This window comes from Lepus europaeus, chromosome 8 (genome assembly GCF_033115175.1).
Source record: "Lepus europaeus isolate LE1 chromosome 8, mLepTim1.pri, whole genome shotgun sequence".
In the NCBI taxonomy this organism is placed as follows: Eukaryota; Metazoa; Chordata; class Mammalia; order Lagomorpha; family Leporidae; genus Lepus; species Lepus europaeus.
Window position 1 is genome coordinate 8173096 of NC_084834.1, and position 21366 is coordinate 8194461.

The 21366-nt window shown below is 45.3% G+C and overlaps 1 protein-coding gene across 1 annotated transcript in view; it reads left to right on the forward strand.

Moving 5' to 3' along the window:
* Positions 1-20971: 20971 nt before the first annotated feature.
* CPE (carboxypeptidase E) overlaps positions 20972-21366 on the forward strand; it is a 124551-nt gene continuing 124156 nt past the window's right edge. Inside the window, exon 1 of the mRNA XM_062198999.1 lies at positions 20972-21266. Coding sequence (XP_062054983.1) covers positions 20972-21266 — 295 coding nt within the window. The remainder of the gene's footprint in view (positions 21267-21366) is intronic.

Sequence of the window (21366 nt, forward strand, 5' to 3'; positions counted from 1 at the left end):
GAGAGATTTCTTGCAGGATGGCAGCTTTTAGGGAAGGTTCCCTGGGAAGTAAGGTGTGAGGTGAGAAGCGACCACCGGGTGTCCGGACATGGAAGGGGGCAGGAGGGGAGGAGCCAGCCGAGCAAAGGGACCGGCACGAGCTGAGACCTGGAGGTGAGAGACTGCAATACCGGAGGCTGAAAGGTCTGTAATGCGAGGGCCCTGGGAGATGGGGAAAGAAGAGTTTGGAGAGTGAATTAAGCCAGATCCAACATTTTTTGGGGTCTGAAGCATTATAGACAAGGGACTGCCCTGCCCTGAGGCTGAGGAGAGGCACGGGGAGCCGGGAGGGTGAGCCGGGGCTTTGTGGCTTGTTCTCATCAGAGCACCTGTGACAGACCCTCACTCAGGGTAGCATCTGAGCCCCTTTCTTTCTGTGGTGCTGTTGCCCCCGTCCTCACCGAGTGTCAAGTCGTGTGTGGGGTAGTTGGTCCTAGTGCCCAGAAGTAGTGAAACGAAATATTGGCGGTGTCAGGAGGTCGAGACAGAACCCAGCTCCAAGGACAGGTGAAACCAGACTAGGGAAGGGACTGTGCTAGGGTTTCTAGGGTCTCATGAGTATTATGTAAAATAGATGCAAATTCAGAGTTAGGGGACCGCTGACACTTGGTGCAGCCGTGAACACGCTGCGTGGGATACCTACAAGCCACATGTTTGTGCAATCTGGGTGCGATGTCTAATTCCAGCTCCCGATTCCACCTTCGTGCTAAGGCTTGCCGTGGGGTACAGTTCTGCTGGGTCAAGTACTCAGGCTCCTGACACCCCTGTGGGAGGCCTGGATTGAGTTCCAGGATCCTGGCTTTGGCCTGACCCAGCCCTGGCTGTTGTGAGCATTTTGGGAGTAAGCCGTCCTCAATCTCTCTATCAAATAAATACAATATAGAAACAGCTTTTTTAAAATGATAAGGATCAAAATGTTAATTTGCTGAGGCCAGGAACAGCAGGATAAGTAAACATCTGAAGTTTGGAAGGCTCCTTCATGAAACAGTTTTGAGCTATGTGGCAGCTGGACCTAATTTGTTTACCGAACCACAGAGAATAAATGACTCACCGTATTTGGTATCACTTCCTGCTGTAAGCGCATTCCTACGCCGCTGGCACATGGTGTGATCTGAATCTGTGAATTCATCAATTATTGAACCAATTTAGCTGCTGACCATTTATTGTATATTTTTCCAAATTATTCAAAATACTCAATAGTGTTCTTTTCAGACTTTGATTCTGCTAAATCCTAGTTGAAATACACTTTTCCAATGTGCGCTGATCGGTGTCAGCTGGGGAAAGTGCACATCGCTGGACAAGGCAGCTGTGTATCTCCAGCCAGAGACCGAGCTCTGAATCCCTGGAGAGAGCTGTGTCTTAGTCAGTTTCTTGTTCCTCGCTGACTACATCCCAGCACATGGCAGATAGTAGCTCCTCAATAAAAGCTCTTTGAATGAATGAATTGAAAGCCCTCTGGTACATGATGGAAAGAATGCTGTGTTTCCTACTACCTGTCTCTCTCACTTCTTACTTATGAGTTGATAACTTCTTATTTGTAAGATTTTAACTTTCAATTTATATGAATTTTCCATGTAACTTCTATAACTTTAAAAAGGATTTATTTATTTCTTTGAAAGTCTGAGTTAGAGAGAGGCAGAGAGAGAGAGAGAGAGAGAGAGAGGTCTTCCATCCACTGGTTCACTCCCCAGATGGCCACAACGGCCGGAGCTGTGCCAATCTGGATCCAGGAGCTTCTTCCAGGTCTCCCACATGGATGCAGGGGCCCAAGGACCTGGACCACCTCCTACTGTTTTCCCAGGCCATAGCAGAGAGCTAGATCAGAAGTGGAGCAGCCGGGACTCAAATCGGCACCCAGATGGGATGCCAGCACTGCGGGCGACAGCTTTACCCACTACGCCACAGTGCTGGCCCCTCTTCTTTTTCTTTTCTTTCTTTCTTTCTTTCTTTCTTTCTTTCTTTCTTTCTTTCTTTCTTTCTTTCTTTCTTTCTTCTTTTTTTTTTTTTTAAGATTTATTCTGTGTAATTATTTGAAAGGCAGAGTCAGAGAGAGAGAGAGAGAGAATGATCTTCCATCCGCTGGTTCACTCCCCAAAAAGGGTGGCAGAAGCCGAATCATTTGGGCCATCTTCTACTGCTTTCCCAGGTGCATTAGCGGAGAGCTGGATCAGAAGTGGAGTAGCCGGGACGTGAACTGGCGCCCCTATGGGAAGCTGGCATCACAGGTGGTGGCTTAACCCACTGTGCCGCGATGCCAGCTGATCTTTAAGTTGAAATGGTGTAAAGTTTCGGGGATTTAAAGACAAATGTTAGGGTACAGAGCACACTCACTCTTTCTGCAAATACTTGTTGCATCTGTTCTATGGGCTGGGCTCTGGAGTCAGTCACTTTCTAGTCGGAGAAGCAAACAAGACAGCAACACAGGTAAAGCAGCAACAGCACTGTGCTACGGTGACGTGAAGGCAGTGAACGGGATGCACCTGCAGTGCCTGCTTCACACGCAGGCCTGTGAGAGTGGTGCCCAGGGGTGACGGGAGGGAGGGCTGTGAGAGCCGTGGTAACTGGGAATGCAGTGGAGGATGGCCCAAGTGCTAGGGCCCTGCACCCCATGGGAGACCAGGAGAAGCACCTGGCTCCTGGCTTCGGATCGGTGTGGTGCGCCGACTGCAGCGCACCAGCTGCAGCAGCCACTGAGGGGTAAATCAACGGAAAAGGAGGACCTTTCTCTCTGTCTCTCACTGTCCACTCTGCCTCTCAAAAAAAAAAAAAAAAAAAAAAAAAAAAAGTTGGGGATTTATTCCAAGCACATTGGAAAGCTGCTGGAGGATTTTAATCAGAGGAGTGAGATGATCTGACTTACATTTTGAAAGTGGGTTTCTCTATGAGTAAAAAATTCTAGGTGAGCAGGTGTAGAAAAAGGGAGGTCGGTAGCTGGAGGCATTGGCTGGGGTCTGTGGGAAAGACTGGTCATTGCTTTCAGGTGGTGGCAGTGGCAATGGCAGGGCGGGGTGGATTCCACCTGAAGATGAAGATGAAGTGGGAGAAATCACGGACATGGGGAAAGAGACTGCAAACTACGGGTGGGTGTGGTTTGATGTAGTGGTTAGGGCACCCGTGGGAATGACTGGATCCCACAGCGGAGGGCCTGGGTTGGAGTCCCAGCTCCGCTCCTGAGTCCAGCTTCCTTCTGCTGCAGACCCTGGGAGGCACCAGGCGATGGGCCAGGTAGTTGGTGGGTCCCAGATTCTGGCTCCAGCCTGGCCCAGCCTCAGCCGTTCGAGTATTTGAGGGAGTGAACAAGGAGAGGAGAGGTTTCTTTTTGTCTTTCTCTGCCTCTTAAATAAAATAAATGCATGTTTTAAAAGATTATAAGCTGGAATCTTATTCAACAAATTGATACTCAGGTCACTTATAAGATGAGGAAGATGGGGAGAAAACAAGGGTTTTTTGTTTGTTTGTTTGTTTTAGAAAACTTGTTTAATAAATATAAATTTTGGAAGTACGACTTTTGGATTATAGTGGTTCTTTCCCCCCATAACCACCCTTCCACCCGCAACCATCCCATCTCCCACTCCCTCTCCCATCCCTTTCTTCATCAAGATTCATTTTCAATTATCTTTATATACAGAACATCAACTTAGTATGTACTAAGTAAAGATTTCAACAGACTGAACCCACACAGACACACAAAGTTTAGAATACTGTTTGAGTAGTGGTTTTATGGTTAACTCGCATAGTACACCACGTTAAGGACAGAGATCCTACATGGGGAGTAAGTGCACAGTGACTCCTGTTGTTGACTTAACAATTTGACACTCTTGTTTATGACATCAGTAATCTCCCTAGGCTCTTGTCATGAGCTGCCAAGGCTATGGAAGCCTCTTGAGTTCACAAACTTCGACCTTGTTTAGACAAGGCCATAGTCAAAGTGGAAGTTCTCTCCTCCCTTCAGAGAAAGGTACCTCCTTCTTTGATGGCCCGTTCTTTCTGCTGGGATCTCACTCCCAGAGAGCTTTCATTTAGGTCATTTTTGCCAGAGTGTCTTGGCTTTCCATGCCTGAGAAACTCTCATGGGCTTTATAGCCAGATCCAAATGCCTTAAGGGCTGATTCTGAGGCCAGAGTGCTGGAAAACAAGGGTTTTTGTTTGTCAGAGGAAGGAGTGGGATTGTGAGGATCACGAGTTTGGCAAGAGCATTACGTATCCAAATAGATGAGACGCACTTGCTGGTCATGATGAGAAGACAGTGACTGCTGTGTGCTTCGGCGTTATGGGTAGAGTTGCTCGTGTGGATTCCAGAGCATCTGAATCACACCATAAACGAAGAGGCTGGCAGCACCTAAAGCTAAGAAAAAACCAACTGTTCTTGGAGACTTAGTCTGACAAGAGGGCACCAGATGGTTTCCATCTTGGTAATTTTATTCCCAAAGGATATACAAGAGAAAATGCACTTTTAGCCTTTTTTGAACATTATATTAGCAGAAAAAGTGAGGACTATAAAACGGTACATTTTTCCTAGCTGCTAGGATCTTGCATAATATTTTATAAGTAGGCTACTGTGAATATCATCTTTTTAAAATTCCATTTTGGTAGTTTTATTTTAAATACCAAAGAATAACATTTTAAGACTGATGAGTCCCACCACCACATTTTATAGCTGTTAAAGCAATCTCACAGTCTATACTTAGTAAAGACACCAGAATAATTAATTTCTCTATAGACAGGAAGAAAGCACAGAAGTTAAATTCACTCTTGGCTCCTGCTTAAATGCTAAGACTTTAGCTTTCTGGTATGTTGTCCTAAAATAGCAACTCAGAGTCAGAAACTTAAATGGTAATTCTGAAATTCGATATTTTTGAGCTAATGATATTTTTTTCTTTGAGTGTTTCCTTGCTTTGGAACTTATTCTCTAAGAATTTGTAAGACTTATCTGTAAAATGTGGCTCATGAAATGAGGTCATTGTGAGAATCAATGAAACAGTAAACGCTAAAGCAATTATAATGTGATGTTACTTATTTTTTCATATTGCTAGTGGGTATCACAGTAGGTATAGAGATTCCTTAATTTGATCTAGGACTAATCATTCACAAGGAACGTAAATTTTCCACACTCATCACACAAAAGTAGGTGATGTGCATTAAGTTCCTAAGATCACTGGACTGATGTTAGTGATTTCACTTTTCGACTGCCTTAATTTCGATTTTTTCTGTTCGCCTTCCTTCTTCCTTTCCTTCTTTCCTTCCTTCCTTCCTCCCCTGTGTTCCCCCCTCTCTCTCTTTTTCTCCCTTCTTCCCTTCCAGGACCCAATCTTCTCTCACCCAAATTCTACCTGGATTCTTAGGTTTCCCCCTGAAGAACATCACGTTAAGACACTCATGTTGGGGCAAAGCTAGCCTCCAAACCTGGCCTAAGCCACCAGTCAGGCCTCAGCTGAGTAGCCCATGTTCCCCATCTCCTGGACCCGTGTCTGTCCACTTCGTGGGATTCTGCCCTCTCCCAAGTTAGTGTCTCAGGATGCACGTCGCTAATCACGCAGCCTAGAAGGGAGCAGATCAAGCTGTCTTCTCCACTGGTTTGGAGCAAGACTCCACCTTAAGTGACTTTTCAACCAAAGAACTGCCCAATACACATGTTGTACGTGGGGTGTAGGAGAATCCGGATTTAACTTCAAAGACTGATGAATTTGCACTGAGGTGCACAGTAGCAATAGTGGGATTATGTTAAAGTCAGCATTATGAGTGAATATTGTTTAAGCATCCACTTGCTGGATGTACTGTTTTGATTTTGTGTGGATTTTTTGATGTGTGATGTTGACCATTCATTCACCTGCAGACTGTCATTCCTTCAGTGATGTTGGGTTCCTTGTCATCCATACAGCATCTTTGAAATTAAGGGTAAAATCCTGGGAATGAGGGCCGGCATTGTGGCACAGCAGGTTAAAGCCCTGGCCTGAAGCATCGGCATCTTATATGGACGCTGGTTCTAGTCCCAGCTGCTCCTCTTCCGATCCAGCTCTCTGCTATGGCCTGGGAAAGCAGTGGAAGATGGCCCAAGTCCTTGGGCCCCTGCACCCACATGGGAGACCTGGAAGAAGCTCCTGGCTCCTGGCTTCAGATCAGCACAGCTCTGGCCATTGTGGCCATCTGGGGAGTGAACCAGCAGATAGAAGACCTCTCTCTCTCTGTCTCTACTTCTCTCTGTAATTCTGTCTTTCAAATAAATAAAATAAATCTTAAAAAAAAATTCTGGGGGGCCGGCGCCGCGGCTCACTAGGCTAATCCTCCGCCTAGCGGCGCCGGCACACTGGGTTCTAGTCCCGGTCGGGGCACCGATCCTGTCCCGGTTGCCCCTCTTCCAGGCCAGCTCTCTGCTGTGGCCAGGGAGTAGAGTGGAGGATGGCCCAAGTGCTTGGGCCCTGCACCCCATGGGAGACCAGGAGAAGCACCTGGCTCCTGCCTTCGGATCAGCGCGGTGCGCCGGCCGCAGCGCGCTACCGCGGTGGCCATTGGAGGGTGAACCAACGGCAAAAGGAAGACCTTTCTCTCTGTCTCTCTCTCACTGTCTACTCTGCCTGTAAAAAAAAAAAAAAAAAAATTCTGGGAATGAGTGAGAGGGGTTTTTGGTTTGTTTTTTACTCTTTGTATACAAATCATTGCTCAACCTCAGTGTTGACTTTGCCCGTCCATCTAGTAGCAGAGAGAAAAGTTAGCAAACTGTTGATTGAAGCAGGAAACAGTATAATACACATGTATGGACACAACACATAAAGGTACTTCAAAAAGTTTGTGGAAAATGGAATTAAAATATAAGTTTATCTTGATGAAAAAACACTTTTCAATCCAGGGTCAGTGACTCATCTAGTGGTTAGGATACCAGTTAAGTAGCCACATCCCACTTTGGAGAACCTGGCTTCTATCTCTGACCCTGGCTCCTGACCCTAGCTGCCTGCTAAATTTAACCCTGCAAGGTAGTAGTGATGGCTTGAGTAGTTGAACTCCTGCCACCCTATGGAAGACCTGAATTGAGTTCCCAGCTCCTTGCTACATCCCTGGTCCACCCTTGGCCATTGTGGGTAATAGGGGAGTGAGACAGCACATGGTCAATCTCTCTGTGTTTTTCTGCCCTGTAGTAATTAATTTTTAAAAACAGTGATCATTTCAAAAAAGTTTTGAAATCCTTGCATGCTAAGGATGCTTAAACAGTTCATGGAAAATGCAAATTATTAAAAAAAAAACTATGCTTGGGTTTAAAAGTTATTTTGCACCAAAAAATTTTATTTTTAATCCCATTTTTCATGAACCCTTTAAACTACTCCCGTATGATTGCATATATTTATTATGTTGTGGCCTAGCAGGGGAGGGAAAAACTTTCATTAAGTAAAAGACCATTTCACTCTGACATCTTGTAATTTAATAAACAAAAAGTGGCTGGATTTCCTAATTGAACTCTTGAGACTAAAAAATGCATAGGGAATATATTGTGGATTCAAAAGTAACATGAAGAATATGAGGTGATTATTGTTTATAATAAAATATTTTAGTACATATTGTCCCTGACTTAAAATGGTTCAACTTTACAGTGGTGAGAAAGTTACATGCATTCAGTAGAAGACTTCCCTTTGAATTTCTAACTTAAATCTTTTCCTGGACTATCAATATGTGGTATGAACCAGTGTGTTGATGCTGACAGTGGCAACAGTGACGGTAGCTCCCAGTCAGCTCTGGGATCATGAATGGACAGAACAAGTTTTTTTTTTTTTTTTTTTTTTTTTTTGGACAGGCAGCGTGGACAGTGAGAGAGACAGAGAAAAAGGTCTTCCTTTGTTGTTGGTTCACACTCCAATGGCCGCCTCGGCCGGCGCACCACGCTGATCCAGGCGTTTCTCCTGGTCTCCCATGGGGTGCAGGGCCCAAACACTTGGGCCATCCTCCACTGCACTCCCAGGCCACAGCAGAGAGCTGGCCTGGAAGAGGGGCAACCGGGACAGAATCCGGCACCCCAACCGGGACTAGAACCCGGTGTGCAGGTGCTGCAGGCGGAGGATTAGCCTATTGAGCCGCGGCGCCAGCCGAGGTCAGGTGCCTTAAATGCAATATTTCAGCTTACAATGCATTTATCTGGATATTACCCCAGGGCAAGTCAAAGGGCATTGGTACTCGTTTTGCATACCTTAAATATGTTTAACATTCCCGAGCAACTTTATCTATGCCATGAAGTTGTTATGTGCTGTTTGTGCTGGTCAGCTTCCAGCAACTGAATGGAAAACCCATCCTTCTTCGAATTGCTTATCTGATGTCAGTTGGCAATTTGATTTTCTTAAAAATAAAATACAAAATCCATGTTTTCTCCTATGAATTTTATATATTTACAGTATTGAAGATTTAAAATTATAATATTATAGACAGAAACAGGAACTACTTTGAATATAGAGTGGGGAAATTGGTTAGTGACTTACGTTACATGCAAACAACTTGATGAATGTGGTTGATGAATGAGTAGGAAATGGTGGTTGTTGAATCCCGGCAAGGATTTAGGACTTAAAATCCTGGAACAATAAACATGGGAGTAGAGGTGACTTTTGAAACTAGGGCAGCACACTAGGCCAAGTGTGGAGCCCCGAGGAAGCCCAGGACACTTTGTAGAGGTCACCAGCAAGTTGGGCAGGCACCAAAGTCCAAGGAAGAAAGGGTTTCAAGAAGGAATAAGTAGGGCTAGTGCCGTGGCTCACTAGGCTAATCCTCTGCCTGTGGTGCTGGCACCCCGGGTTCTAGTCCTGGTCGGGGCACCGATCCTGTCCCGGTTGCCCCTCTTCCAGGCCAGCTCTCTGCTGTGGCCAGGGAGTGCAGTGGAGGATGGCCCAAGTGCTTGGGCCCTGCACCCCATGGGAGACCAGGAGAAGCACCTGGCTCCTGCCATCGGATTGGCGCGGTGCGCCGGCCGCAGCGCGCCGACCGCGGCGGCCATTGGAGGGTGAACCAACGGCAAAAAGGAAGACCTTTCTCTCTGTCTCTCTCTCACTGTCCACTCTGCCTGTCAAAAAAAAAAAAAAAAAAAAAAAAGATCAGCCTAGTGGGAAGGGAGCAGAGGGGGAAATTGAGCTGGGATGCCGTCCCAACAAAGGCCCCAGTCAAACCTATGCTGGTGCTCTAAAGCTGGATGATCCTTCAGTACTGCTCTGAGTGTGGGAGGGAAGGTCGGGCCTTAAGCTCTACATGTAATGAACATGTACTGTGCATTCAACACGTTGTTGGGTGGGCTGGCTGGGAAGGGGCCGTGGTCTTAGTCTGAGAGTGGAGGCTCTCTGGTAATATTGCATCCATTTGCTGGGGAAAGTAACCCTAAATTCTTGATGGGTAATCTTTACAATACCTTTCAAGTGTGCACGTGCACATTTAGTAGACACTATACGTGATGTACTTACTGTGGGTGAGCGTTTGTGCAGCGGTTAAGTTCCTGCGTGGAACATCTGCGTACCATGTCAGAGTGCCTGGCCTTCGCACTGGCCCTACTCTCCATTCCAGCTTCCTCCTAAGGTGCACCTTGGGAGGCAGCAGGTGATGGCGCAAGTCTTTTGAGGTTCCATATGAATTTTAGGATTTTTTTTAAAAAATTTTATTTATTTATCTGAAAGGCAGAGAGAGAGAGAATCTTCCATCTGCTGGTTCATTGCCTGAATGACTGCAATAGCTAGGAGTGGGCCCTGCCAAAACCAGGAGCCAGGAGCTTCATTCAGGTCTCCCACATGAGTGCAGGGACCCAAGCACTTGGGCCATCTTCTGCTGCTTTCCCAGGCACATTAGCAGGGAGTTGGATCAGAAGTGGAGCAGCCGGGACTTGAACTGACGCCCATATGGGCATTGCAGTTTGGTGGCTTAACCTACTGCACCTTAACACTGGCCCCTAATATTAGGATTTTTAAAAATCTCTGTCAGAATGCCACTGGCGTTTTAAAAGTTTGTGTTTATTTGAGAGGCAGAGAAAGGAAGAGATACAGAGAGTGCTCCCACATGCTGGTTCACTCCCTAAATGTCTATCACGATCAGGACTAGACTGGGTGGAAGTTGGGAGTGAAGAGCTCAATCCAGGTCTCCCGCATGGGCGACAGAAAGCCAGTTACTTGAACAATGCTGCCTGCCAGGGCCTGTGTGATCAGGAAATTGGATTCCGGAGCTGGAGGTGTTTATCGAGCCAGGCACTCCAATATGGGCTGCAGGACTCCATTTAGTTGTGGATTCATTAATTTATTGCATCAATAATTTGTAGCTTCACCATGTAAGCCTTTTGCTTGGTCAACTTTATTTCCAATTATTTTATTCTTTGTGATTTTTTTGATGCTATTATAAATTGTATTTTTTTCTTAAAATTTTTGGGTAGTTTATTGTTAATGTATATAAATGCAAATAATTTATTTTTTATAAAGATTTATTTATTTGAAAGGCAGAGTTACAGAGAGAGAAAGAGAGAGAGAGAGAGATCTTCCATCTGCTGGTTCACTCCCCAGATGGCTGCAAAGGCCAGAGCTGCGTTGATCTGAAGCCAAGAGCCAGGAGCTTCTTCTGAGTCTCCCATGTGGGTGCAGGAGCCGAAGGGCTTAGGCCATCCTCTACTGCTATCCCAGGCCATAGCAGAGAACTGGATCGGAAGTGGAGCAGCTGGGACTCAAACCAGCGCCCATATCAGATAACGGCATGGCAGGCAGTGGCTTTCCCCACTCAGCCACAGCGCAGGCCCCAGAATTGATTTTTGCATGTTGATTTTTCACCCTGTACCTCTACTGTATTCAACTGTTAGTTTTAACTGTTTTATTATCATTATAATTTTTTGTATCTATGATCATGTCATCTACAAATAGATCATTTTAATTCTTCCTTTCCCATTCTAATGACTTTCATTTCTTTCCCTTGCCTCGTTGCTCTGTCCAGGACTCCCAGTATGATGTAGCATAGAAGCGGTGAGATGGGCGTCCTAATCTTCCAGATTTGGGAGGAAAAACTTTACATATTTTGCTGTTGAGTATGGTGTTGGACGTGGGTTTTTCCTGTATGGCCTTTATTGTCTTGACATAAAGTCCTTCTATATATGGTTTGTTAAGAGATTTTAATCAGAAAAGGTGTTAAATCCAGCAAGGCATTTTTCTGTTCCTACTGAGCTGATCTTATGATTTTGATCCTAGCTTCTGTTAATACGATGTACTACATTAATAGATTTGCTTGTGTTGAACCATCCTTGTATTTCAGGGACAAATCATACTTAATCATTGAGGTACAGTCCCTTAAATTTGGTGTTGGATTTGGTTTGGTTATATTTTGTTAAAAACTTCCGTATGTGTCCATCAAGGATATTGTTCTGTAGTTTCTTCTCTTGCAGTTTCTTTGCCTGACTTTTATATCAGGGTAATGCTGGTATCAAAAGAGAACTTTGCAAGTATTCTCCTTATTTAACTCTTTGGATATGGTTAAGAAGGATTGATGTGGGGTCGACACTGTGCTATAGTGAGTAAAGCTGCCGCCTGAAGTGCCGGCTTCCCATATGGACGCCAGTTCGAGTCCCTCCTGCTCCACTTCTGATCCAGCTCTCTGCTGTGTCCTGGAAAAGCAGTGGAAGATGGTCCAAGTCCCTGGGCCCCTGCACCCATGTGGGAGACCCAGAAGAAGCCTCTGGCTCCTGGCTTCAGATAGGCTCAGCTCCGGCTGTTGTGGTCATATGGGGAGTGAACAGTGGATGGAAGACCTCTCTCTCTCTCTCTCTCTCTCTCTCTCTTTCTATGCCTCTGTCTTTCTGTAACTCTGCCTTTCAGAGTTACAGAATATAACTAAATAGGCCAGCGCCGTGGCTCAACAGGCTAATCCTCCGCCTAGCAGCGCCGGCACCCCGGGTTCTAGTCCCAGTCGGGGTGCTGGATTCTGTTCCGGTTGCTCCGCTTCCAGGCCAGCTCTCTGCTGTGGCCCGGGAAGGCAGTGGAGGATGGCCCAAGTGCTTGGGTCCTGCACCCCATGGGAGACCAGGATAAGCAACTGGCTCCTGCCTTTGGAACAGCGCGGTGCGCCAGCCTCGGCTGCCATTGGAGGGTGAACCAACAGCAAAACGAAGACCTTTCTCTCTGTCTCTCTCTCTCACTGTCCACTCTGCCTGTCAAAAAGTAAAGAAAAAAAAAAACTAAATATACTAAATATAAAAATAAAAATATAAAAATATAATACATAAATACATAAAAATATAAAATATATTGTATATATTTATATAAAATATATAAATATTTCATATATAAATTTATATAAAATTATATATTTATAATTTATATTATAAATTATATTTATATTATATAATATATAATATAAATATAATTATATGTACTATAAATTATATTTATTTAAAATTATATTTTATACATAATATATAAAATATATAAAACATAAAATATTAAATATATCTATAATATATTTATGTATATTATATATACATATATAATATATAAATATTTATATAAAATATAAAAATATATATAAATATAAAAATAAATATAAATATAAATAAATTTTTATTTTAAAGGAAGGATTGATGTAAAATTTTCAAATTTTCATTAAAAGCTTGGTAGAATTCATCATGGAAACCTTCTATCCTGAATTTTTCTTTACTGGAGGATTTTGTTTGCAGGTCCAATCTCCTTATTTGTTATTGGTGTGATCAGGCTTTCTCTTTCTTCTTGATTCAGCTTGGTAAGACTGTGTATTTCTAGAAACTTATTCTTTCTAGATTATTCAATTTGTTGGCCTACATTTGTTCATAACAGTCTTTAATGATTCATTTTATTCTTGTGGCATTAGTTGTAATGTCTTCTCACCCATTTGTAATTTTATTTATTTTAATCTTTCCTGTTTTTCTTAGTTATTCTAAGTCAATATTTATCAATTTTATTTACCTTAAAAACCCAACTTAGTTTTATTGATTTTTTTTTCTATTCTCTATTTAATTTATTTATGGTCTAGTCTATAATTTCCTTTCTCTGCTAGCTTTGGACTTAATTTGTTTTTATTTTCCTAGGTTTGGAGGTATAAGTTTATATTGTTTATTTGAGATCTTGCACCTCTTTTAATGTAGGCTTCATCACTCTAAACTGTCCTATTAGTACTATTTTGGTTGTATGTCTTGATATTATTACTATTATTATTATTTGAGAGGGAGGGAGGGAGAGAGAGAGAGAGAAACACTCTCACTTGCTTGTGCACTACCCAAATGGCCGCAGTGACGGAGGCCCCAGGCCTCCCACAGTGGTGCTAGGAGCCCAACCACCTGAGCCAGCGCTGCTGCCTCCCAGGGTGTGCATCAGCAGGAAGCTGGTGTCAGGACCAAGTCCAGAGTCTCCAGAACAGGAGACTGGCATTGAGCTGGTGTCTCAGCCTCGCGGCCAAGTGCCCACCCTGCACACCGTAAGTTTTGGTATGCTGCGCTGTAATTCTCTTGACATGTTTTCCCTGTTGTTATTTGGGTCAAATGTTGTACAGACTGTGTTGTTTGATGCTCATATTTTGGTGAATTCTTCAGTTTTCTGTTGGTTATTGCTTCTAGTTTCATCCCATTTTGGTTGGAAAGATATTTGGTGTGAATTCAGTCTTAATTTGTTGAGACTTGTGTGACCTAAACCGTGATCCATCCTTGAGAATGCTCTGGGCGCGCTCTGCTGCTATGTGGAAAGTTCTATAAATGACTACTAGGCTCATTTGGTGTGCAGTGGTGTTTAAGTTTGCTGTTTCCTTATTAATTTGCTATTTGATTGTTCTACTCATTGTTGATAGTGGAGTATTCAAATTTATTATTATTGTATTGCTGTCTATTTCTCCTTTGGACCTGTTACTTGACTATACATTTGACACTTTGGTGCTGGGTACATATATGTTTATAATTGTAATATCTTCCTGACAAATTATCCCTTTTATCATTAAATGGTGACCTTTGTCTCTTGTGCTCATTTTTGGTTAAAAGTCTCTTTGTCTGATGTGTAACACATGCACTCGTTTGGTTATTGTCTACACGGCACATCTTTTTCTATTGCTTTACTTTCAGTGTATGTGTGTCCGATTCTAAAGTATGTCTTTTGCAGGCAACATGTAGTTGGATTTTTTTTTTTAATCTGTTCAATCACTCTATGTCGTTTTATCAGTATAATACCTATGTATTTAAGTTATTGATAGATAAGGATTTACTATAAACATTGCTAACGATTTTCTGTTTTGTACTTTTGTTCCTCATTTCCTTTCTTGCTATCTTCCTTTGTGATTTGTTGATTTTCGTAGCAATATACTTTGATCTATTTGTTTTTTGTGTGTATCACTATAGGCGTTTTCTTTGCGGTTATCATGTGGTTCACAGAAGACCTAATAGCATGTTTAAGCTGATAACTTCAATTACAAACACGTTACCCTTTTCCGTCCTCCTCACTTTACGTTGTTTGTTTTCTTTTGCTTCCATGTTGCTCTTTAACTTCCTTTCAAGTCAGTAAGTAGAAATCCTTTTAGCTCGTCCTATAAGGAGTCTAGTGGTAACTCCCTCAGCTTTTGTCTATGAAAATCTTTTTTTTTCCTGTTTTTATTTCTGAAGGAAAATAGTGCTAATTAAGTATTCTTGGTTGGCAACACTTTGAATATTCCAACCCATTTCTGTCAGTCCTGCACGATTTTTGCCAAGAAACCCACCAATGTATGGGTTCTCTTATATGTGACGAGTAATTTTTCTCTTTCTGCTTTCAGAACGTATTTTCGTCCTTGATGTTTGGCGATTTGATGATGCTGCGCTTTGGTGTAAGCTTTGGAGTTAGCGTTCGAGATCCTTCTAGCTTCATGAATCCTGCTGTGCACTTCACACCCAGATTTAGGATGCCGCAAGCCATCATTGCTTTAAATAAGCTGTCTTCCTCCCTCTCTCTCTCTTCTCCTTCTGGATGCACACAATGCACATTTTGGTTCATTTTCTGGTGTCCCATAATCTCCTGAGTCTTTCCTTATTATTATTATTTTTTTCATTCTTCGCTGATTTTGTGAAGTCAAGTGATCTGTCTGCATTTTCACTGATATTTCCTTTGCTTGACCAAATCTGTTGTTGTCCCCCTCTGGTGAATATCTTGGGTCAGCTGCTGTGTTCCTCAGCTCCAGACTTCCTGTTTGCTTCTTTATTGTTTCTATCTCTTTGTGTCATATTTTTATTTTGTTCAAGTGTTTTCCTGAGTTATTTAGTTATCTGTCTCTGTTCTCTTGTACCTTCTGGTTATTTTGATTTCTTTCATAGAGGTCCATTTCTTTCAGGTCAGTAGCTGGTCAGCTGGTCAATTATTCACTGCTTTGACTGTGTTTTGTTTCCCTAGGTCTTCGTATTCCTTGTGGCTGCACACTGACGTGCACATATTTGAACAAACAGCCCCTTCTCCAGTGTTTACAAACTGGTGTTGACTGGGAAAGACCTTGCCCATCCCACAGGGTAGAGATTCTGGACCATTGTCACCAGCTGCCACAGGCATTTGATCTTTGGTTTCCTGCTGATTCAGTAATCTCTTACTCCCTCTGGTGTGCAAATATATTAGCTTTGCAAGTGCCCTGCATGAAGTGAGATAGAAAGCAGCTCCTGAGAGACTGACTCTATAACCCTCATTCAGCTCTCCCTCTCTCCTGGAAGGAACGCCTCACTTCTGTGGCTCTTCCAAGTCTCAGAGAGCCTCGCCAGCCTTAGCAAGGTGCCCATCTCCTTAGCTCTCTCAGGCTTCTGGACGGTGCCACTTCTTTCAGCACTCCGTGAGAGGCAAGACAGAAGCTGACCCTGTGGGGAGTGTCCTAAAAGTCTCTCCTCTACCAGGGGTGGGGCCAGGGGGAGGAGTTGCTGTAGCTCTGGATGCTGAGCTGCGCCGGTTTGGGGGAGGGGCTGATGTAGGCAAAATGAAATAGCTCTTCTTACCCATTTCAGTGTGGCTAATCTTGATTTAGTGCTCATTGCTGCTACAGCACCTTTTTAACTTAGTTCTAAACTTCACACTATGGTGATTTTTTTTATTTTTATTTTTTTATTTTTGACAGGCAGAGTGGACAGTAGAGGGAGACAGAGAGAAAGGTCTTCCTTTTTGCCCTTGGTTCACCCACCAATGGCCGCTGAGGTAGGCACGCTGCGGCAGGCACGCTGCGGCCGGCGCACCGCGCTGTTCCGATGGCAGGAGCCAGGTGCTTCTCCTGGTCTCCCATGGGGTGCAGAGCCCAAACACTTGGGCCATCCTCCACTGCACTCCTGGGCCACAGCAGAGAGCTGGCCTGGAAGAGGGGCAACCGGGACAGAATCGGTGCCCCGACCGGGACTAGAACCCGGTGTGCCGGCGCCACAAGGCGGAGGATTAGCCTGTTAAGCCACGGCGCCGGCCTATTAAGGTGATTTTAAAAAAAGATTTATTTACTTGAAAGTCAGAGTTACACAGAGAGCAAAGAGGCAGAGAGAAGGGGGGGGGTCTTCAATCCACTGGTTCACTCCCCAACTGGCTGCAACGGCTGGAGCTTTGCAGAGCTGTGCTGATCCGAAGACAGGAGCTTCTCCCGGGTCTCCCACGCAGGTACAGGGGCCTAAACACTTACACCATTTTCTACTGCTTTCCCAGGCCATGGCAGAGAGCTGGATGGGAAGTGGAGCAGCCAGGACTCGAACCAGCGCCCATATAGGATGCCGGCACTGCAAGCGGCCGCTTAAGCTGCTACTCCACAGCGCAGGCCCCTACTCACACGTTGTTAAATCTGTGTTTCTGTGGGAGAGTGAGGCTGTGACTTGCTGTTCTACCATCCTGATGACATCACTCTGTCCTGTAACGTCTTGAGGTTATTTATGTCTATCGTATGGAGATGTGGGTGATGCTATACCCACATCTATCGCCGCATATCAAATGACTAGAAAGCCGTATCTGAAAACAGCAAACACGGATTATCTGTTTCTTGGGGTCAGGTTCTGGCTTGTGGTTTCTAAGGAGGTTGTGGTAGAGCCTGGAGATGTCAGAGACGGGATCTTGTCATGGCTCAGCCAGGACTGATGGATCTGCTTCCAGCCCTCTTGCAGAGTTGTTGACAGGCCTCGGTTCTTTGCTGACTGTCGGACTGAGGGTGGTAGTTCCTTCTAGACTGTCTGCCAGAAGCTTTAGTTCCTTACTATGTGGGCTTTTCCTTAACATGACAGCCAGTCTTTCCAGTATGGGGGTGGGTGGTGGGGTGGCCAGAGGTGGAGTGAAGGAGTGAGAGAGATGGGGAGGCATGACAAAGCTATTAAGTGGGAGCCACAGTCTTTTCATAATGTAATTATGAAAGATAAAATCCCATCCACTCCTGCTATATTATGTTCATTGGAGTGAATCGTTAAGTCCTGACGACACGCAGATGGAAGGGAATTAACTCCCTCTCTTGAAAGGGAGGGTAGGAAGAACCAGTGCGACGGCCACACCGTCTGATGGCAGGCTACCGCGTGTCTCTAATGCTGTGTTTGTTAATGTCACATTCACAATTCAAAATCAGCTGCGGTGAGAATGTCTACACCATGGAATTCAGCAAACACTTGGAATTAGGCCTTGCCCCACCCAAGAGCCACGTGCTAAACATTTATCCGTGTGTTCACGAAGTTTTTATGGAGTAGGTTGATTTCAGACAGAGGTTAGGAGGAGACAGCTTCGAGATTTGAAGATGATAGAGGAGAAGCAGGAAGTGGAGGTTGTAGGAACTTCAAGACGCTCTTCCAGATGTCTGGAGAGACGTGAACAAAAGAACTCTTTTCTTTCTCGATGCCTGGGGTTTAAGATGGGGGTTGCTGCTAGATTTACTCTGAACACACAAAGACCTGGCAGCAAGTTTTCTTTCAATCCAGTGATCAGGATGGGTACGTAACCTTTTTCATGATTGCCTATGAAGCCATCAGGAAATCACGTATACTCCAGGAAGGTTGGTACAGCTGACCTACACCTACAATAATTCAAAGGCCGAGTTTTGGTTCCTTTGAGCGGAAGGCTTGGTATATGGGGTCTACTGAGCAATAGTATGTGTGGAGCACTCCCTCCACCAGAGGAGGAGGAATCTACTTTTTATGAAAAGAGAAATTCAAAAATCACAGTGTCCTAGGTCTGAAAGAGACCTTAGGAGACTCCTAGGGTAGTGCTTCTCAAAGTGTGCTTATTAGTCAAACATAAAAATTACTAATAGCTGGGCCAGCGCCGCGGCTCGCTAGGCTAATCCTCCACCTGCGGCGCCGGCACCCCGGGTTCTAGTCCCGGTTGGGGCGCCGGGTTCTGTCCCGGTTGCTCCTCTCCCAGTCCAGCTCTCTGCTGTGGCCTGGAAAGGCCGTGGAGGATGGCCCAGGTCCTTGGGCCCTGCACCCCATGGGAGACCCAGAGGAAGCACCCGGCTCCTGGCTTCGGATCGGTGCAGCGCCGGCCGTGGCGGCCACTTGGGGGGTGAACCAACGGAAAAGGAAGACCTTTCTCTCTGTCTCTCTCTCTCTCACTGTCTAACTCTGCTTGTCAAAAAATAAATAAATTAATTAATTAAAAAATAAAAAATTACTAATAGCTGATTTTCTTGTTAAAACCTAAACTTGTTAATATCTGTAGCCCAGTTCAGACTCAATGAATTGGTAGGGACTTGACAATATCTGAAGCCCAGTTCAGACTCAATGAATTGGTAGGGACTTGACAATCTATACAGTTTTATAAACTCCCCAGGTGAATCTATTGTACTCAAACTTCTGAGAATGAGTAATATAACCAAACTTTTCATTTTATAGATTAGAGAAGCATCTAAGATGTAAAGAGACATCCCTCAAGTGAGACCACAGAGCTCGTATGATTCTACCCATTAAAAAGAAAGTTTAAAAATTGCCATAAAGTTGACAGTTTGGATAAAATAGGAAATATGTCTTTTATGTAAAGCGACAGATAAGGAACAACATAGGACTTCAATGAAAACTATGTTGTTTATGCATGTAGTTAGTAGTCAGTGTGCCCCACCTAGCCACAAATTAAGGTAGTTACTTTAAATTGCTAACATGAAAATCTTAACCTTCCACTTCTGAAGCTATTGGTTTTAGCTACTCTATTTTCTTTTTCCTGTGTTCCCAAAGTTGTATGATTTTAGAAGTGTAATTATAATCCTAGTTTCAAACTTCAGGATCACGTGATCAGACATAGGCTGGTTATAGTGGAAAATAATATGGTTCTGAGCTCTGCTGACCCTGACAAGAAAAATGGTTGGCCCAAACCATTCAACGTGTGGCAGTTCAGTCTTTTTTTTTTTTTTAGTATTCATAAAACTTTATTTTAGACATCATAGTTTTGAATTGAAATCTTACTACAGAAATCATGCATTTTATGAAATTAGTCAATTTCTTCTGTAAAGTTAACTGGATTGGTACTGCTAGTAGCAAGTAATACCCACATGAATATAATAAATATACCTGTCAATGGTACTTCTCATTTTATCAAAAAGATTCTTTTATATTCCTACTGGGGAAATAAAAACTCTGTTTACCATGGCAGAAATAAAGAGGTGGACTTACAGAAGTTAGTCCTATGAGATTTTCCTGAGCAATTCAGTCTTTAGCTTTCCCTAAACCCCACCCCCTTAGGGAAGATCCATAGTGCTGAGGTCAAGGTCTTCACAAGAAGTTGGATCCAGGTTCCCCACCATCCCCTTGCCAACCGAGCCTTGGCCTTCATTTTTTTGACCCCGCAAAATCATCAGTACTTCTGGATCCTTTTCTAGGTGAGGGATTCTCTTCAGTGCGATTCATTGTTATACAGTGGAGAAATAACAAGTTTAGAAAAAAAAAGTCTGGCATAAAAAAATCATCCTCCTGGCGTCCAGTTTTTCTGCTTCATTGCAGTATCCAAGGGATTATTTATTTATTTAGATTTGTGCTGTTCCGGAATCCAAATGGCAACGTCTTCGGAGCAACATCTGCGGCAGACGTTGCTCCAGGAATACAGATTCTGTCTAAGGGCTGGGTGCTGAGCGAGCATCTATTTTTACAGTCACTTTGCTAAAGGAATGGGGGTGTCATTTACCGTGATCAGCTTTCCTTCTGTCACAGGGCTTAATCCTAAGGCCAAAGCAAACCCTTTGTCGAAGTCAGCGGCAGAGTCGTGCTGTGCCTTGCCCTGCGGTGTTGCAGACAGGGCTGGTGCAGGCTCTGCCATATCTGTTTTTTTTTTTTTTTTTTTTTTTTTTTTCCAGTGAGGAGAAACCAGGAATGTGCATCAATGCAATTAAAGACATTGTCTGCAAATTGTTGGAAAGCATCTAGGCTGTCTTCGGCCTCTAAATCCAAGTGCCCAGTGTGAGACCTTGCAGTAAATGCAACCCCAACCCTTGGGTTTGTGTTTGGGCTCCCGCAGCTCTTAGGGAAGGTCCGTCCGGGGAGCAGGCAGGTGGCTTCCAGCGCTTCCCTGTGTCCCCCGCCCCCACCATCTTCCCTGCAATATGCTCTAATTCCTGGCACATCAACATGGAAACCCCGGCCGGCTTGGGGTGATACGCGTTACTTTCCTACAACAACCCAAGAATCTTTGTTGTTCCAGACGCAGTAGCGGGGGTCTCGCCTCGCGCCCGCACCGGGACCTCGGCTGCCCGTCACCTGCCGCGCGCCTGGCTCTCAGCCCGGGGCCCCGCAGCCCTGCCCTGCGGGCTCGCCCCGCGCCGGTGCTGTGTCCTGCAGCTCCCCGGGCTGGGCCGCGGGCAGTGCAGCCGGCGGGGCCGCGCCCGCTCCTCTGGGGGGGCTCCCGCGCGCGCGCGCCCCCGGACACTCCCTCCGCCCCGGGGAAGGTGAGGCGGGAGGAGGCGGGTGCCCGACTGGCCGCCCCCGCCCGCCAGCTCCGCCCGGGCCCCGGCAGACAAAAGAGGCGGCTGCGGCGGCTGCGGGCGAGCGAGCGAGCGAGCGATGGCCGGGCGGCGAGGCTGCGCGCTGCTGGCGCTGGCCGCCTGCGTGTGTGTCCTGGGCGCCCAGGCGCAGCAGCCCGGGGCGCCCGCGGCAGGCGTGCGGCGGCGCCGGCGGCTGCAGCAGGAAGACGGCATCTCCTTCGAGTACCACCGCTACCCGGAGCTGCGAGAGGCGCTGGTGTCCGTGTGGCTGCAGTGCACCGCCATCAGCAGGATCTACACGGTGGGGCGCAGCTTCGAGGGCCGGGAGCTGCTGGTCATCGAGCTGTCCGACAGCCCCGGCGTGCACGAGCCGGGTGAGGGGCGTCCCGGGGGTCGTGCTGCGTGCCGGCGGGAGGTGGGCTCAGGATGTCTGCGGGTGGGCGGCGGGCCGCGGGGAAGCGCCCGGCCCGGAGA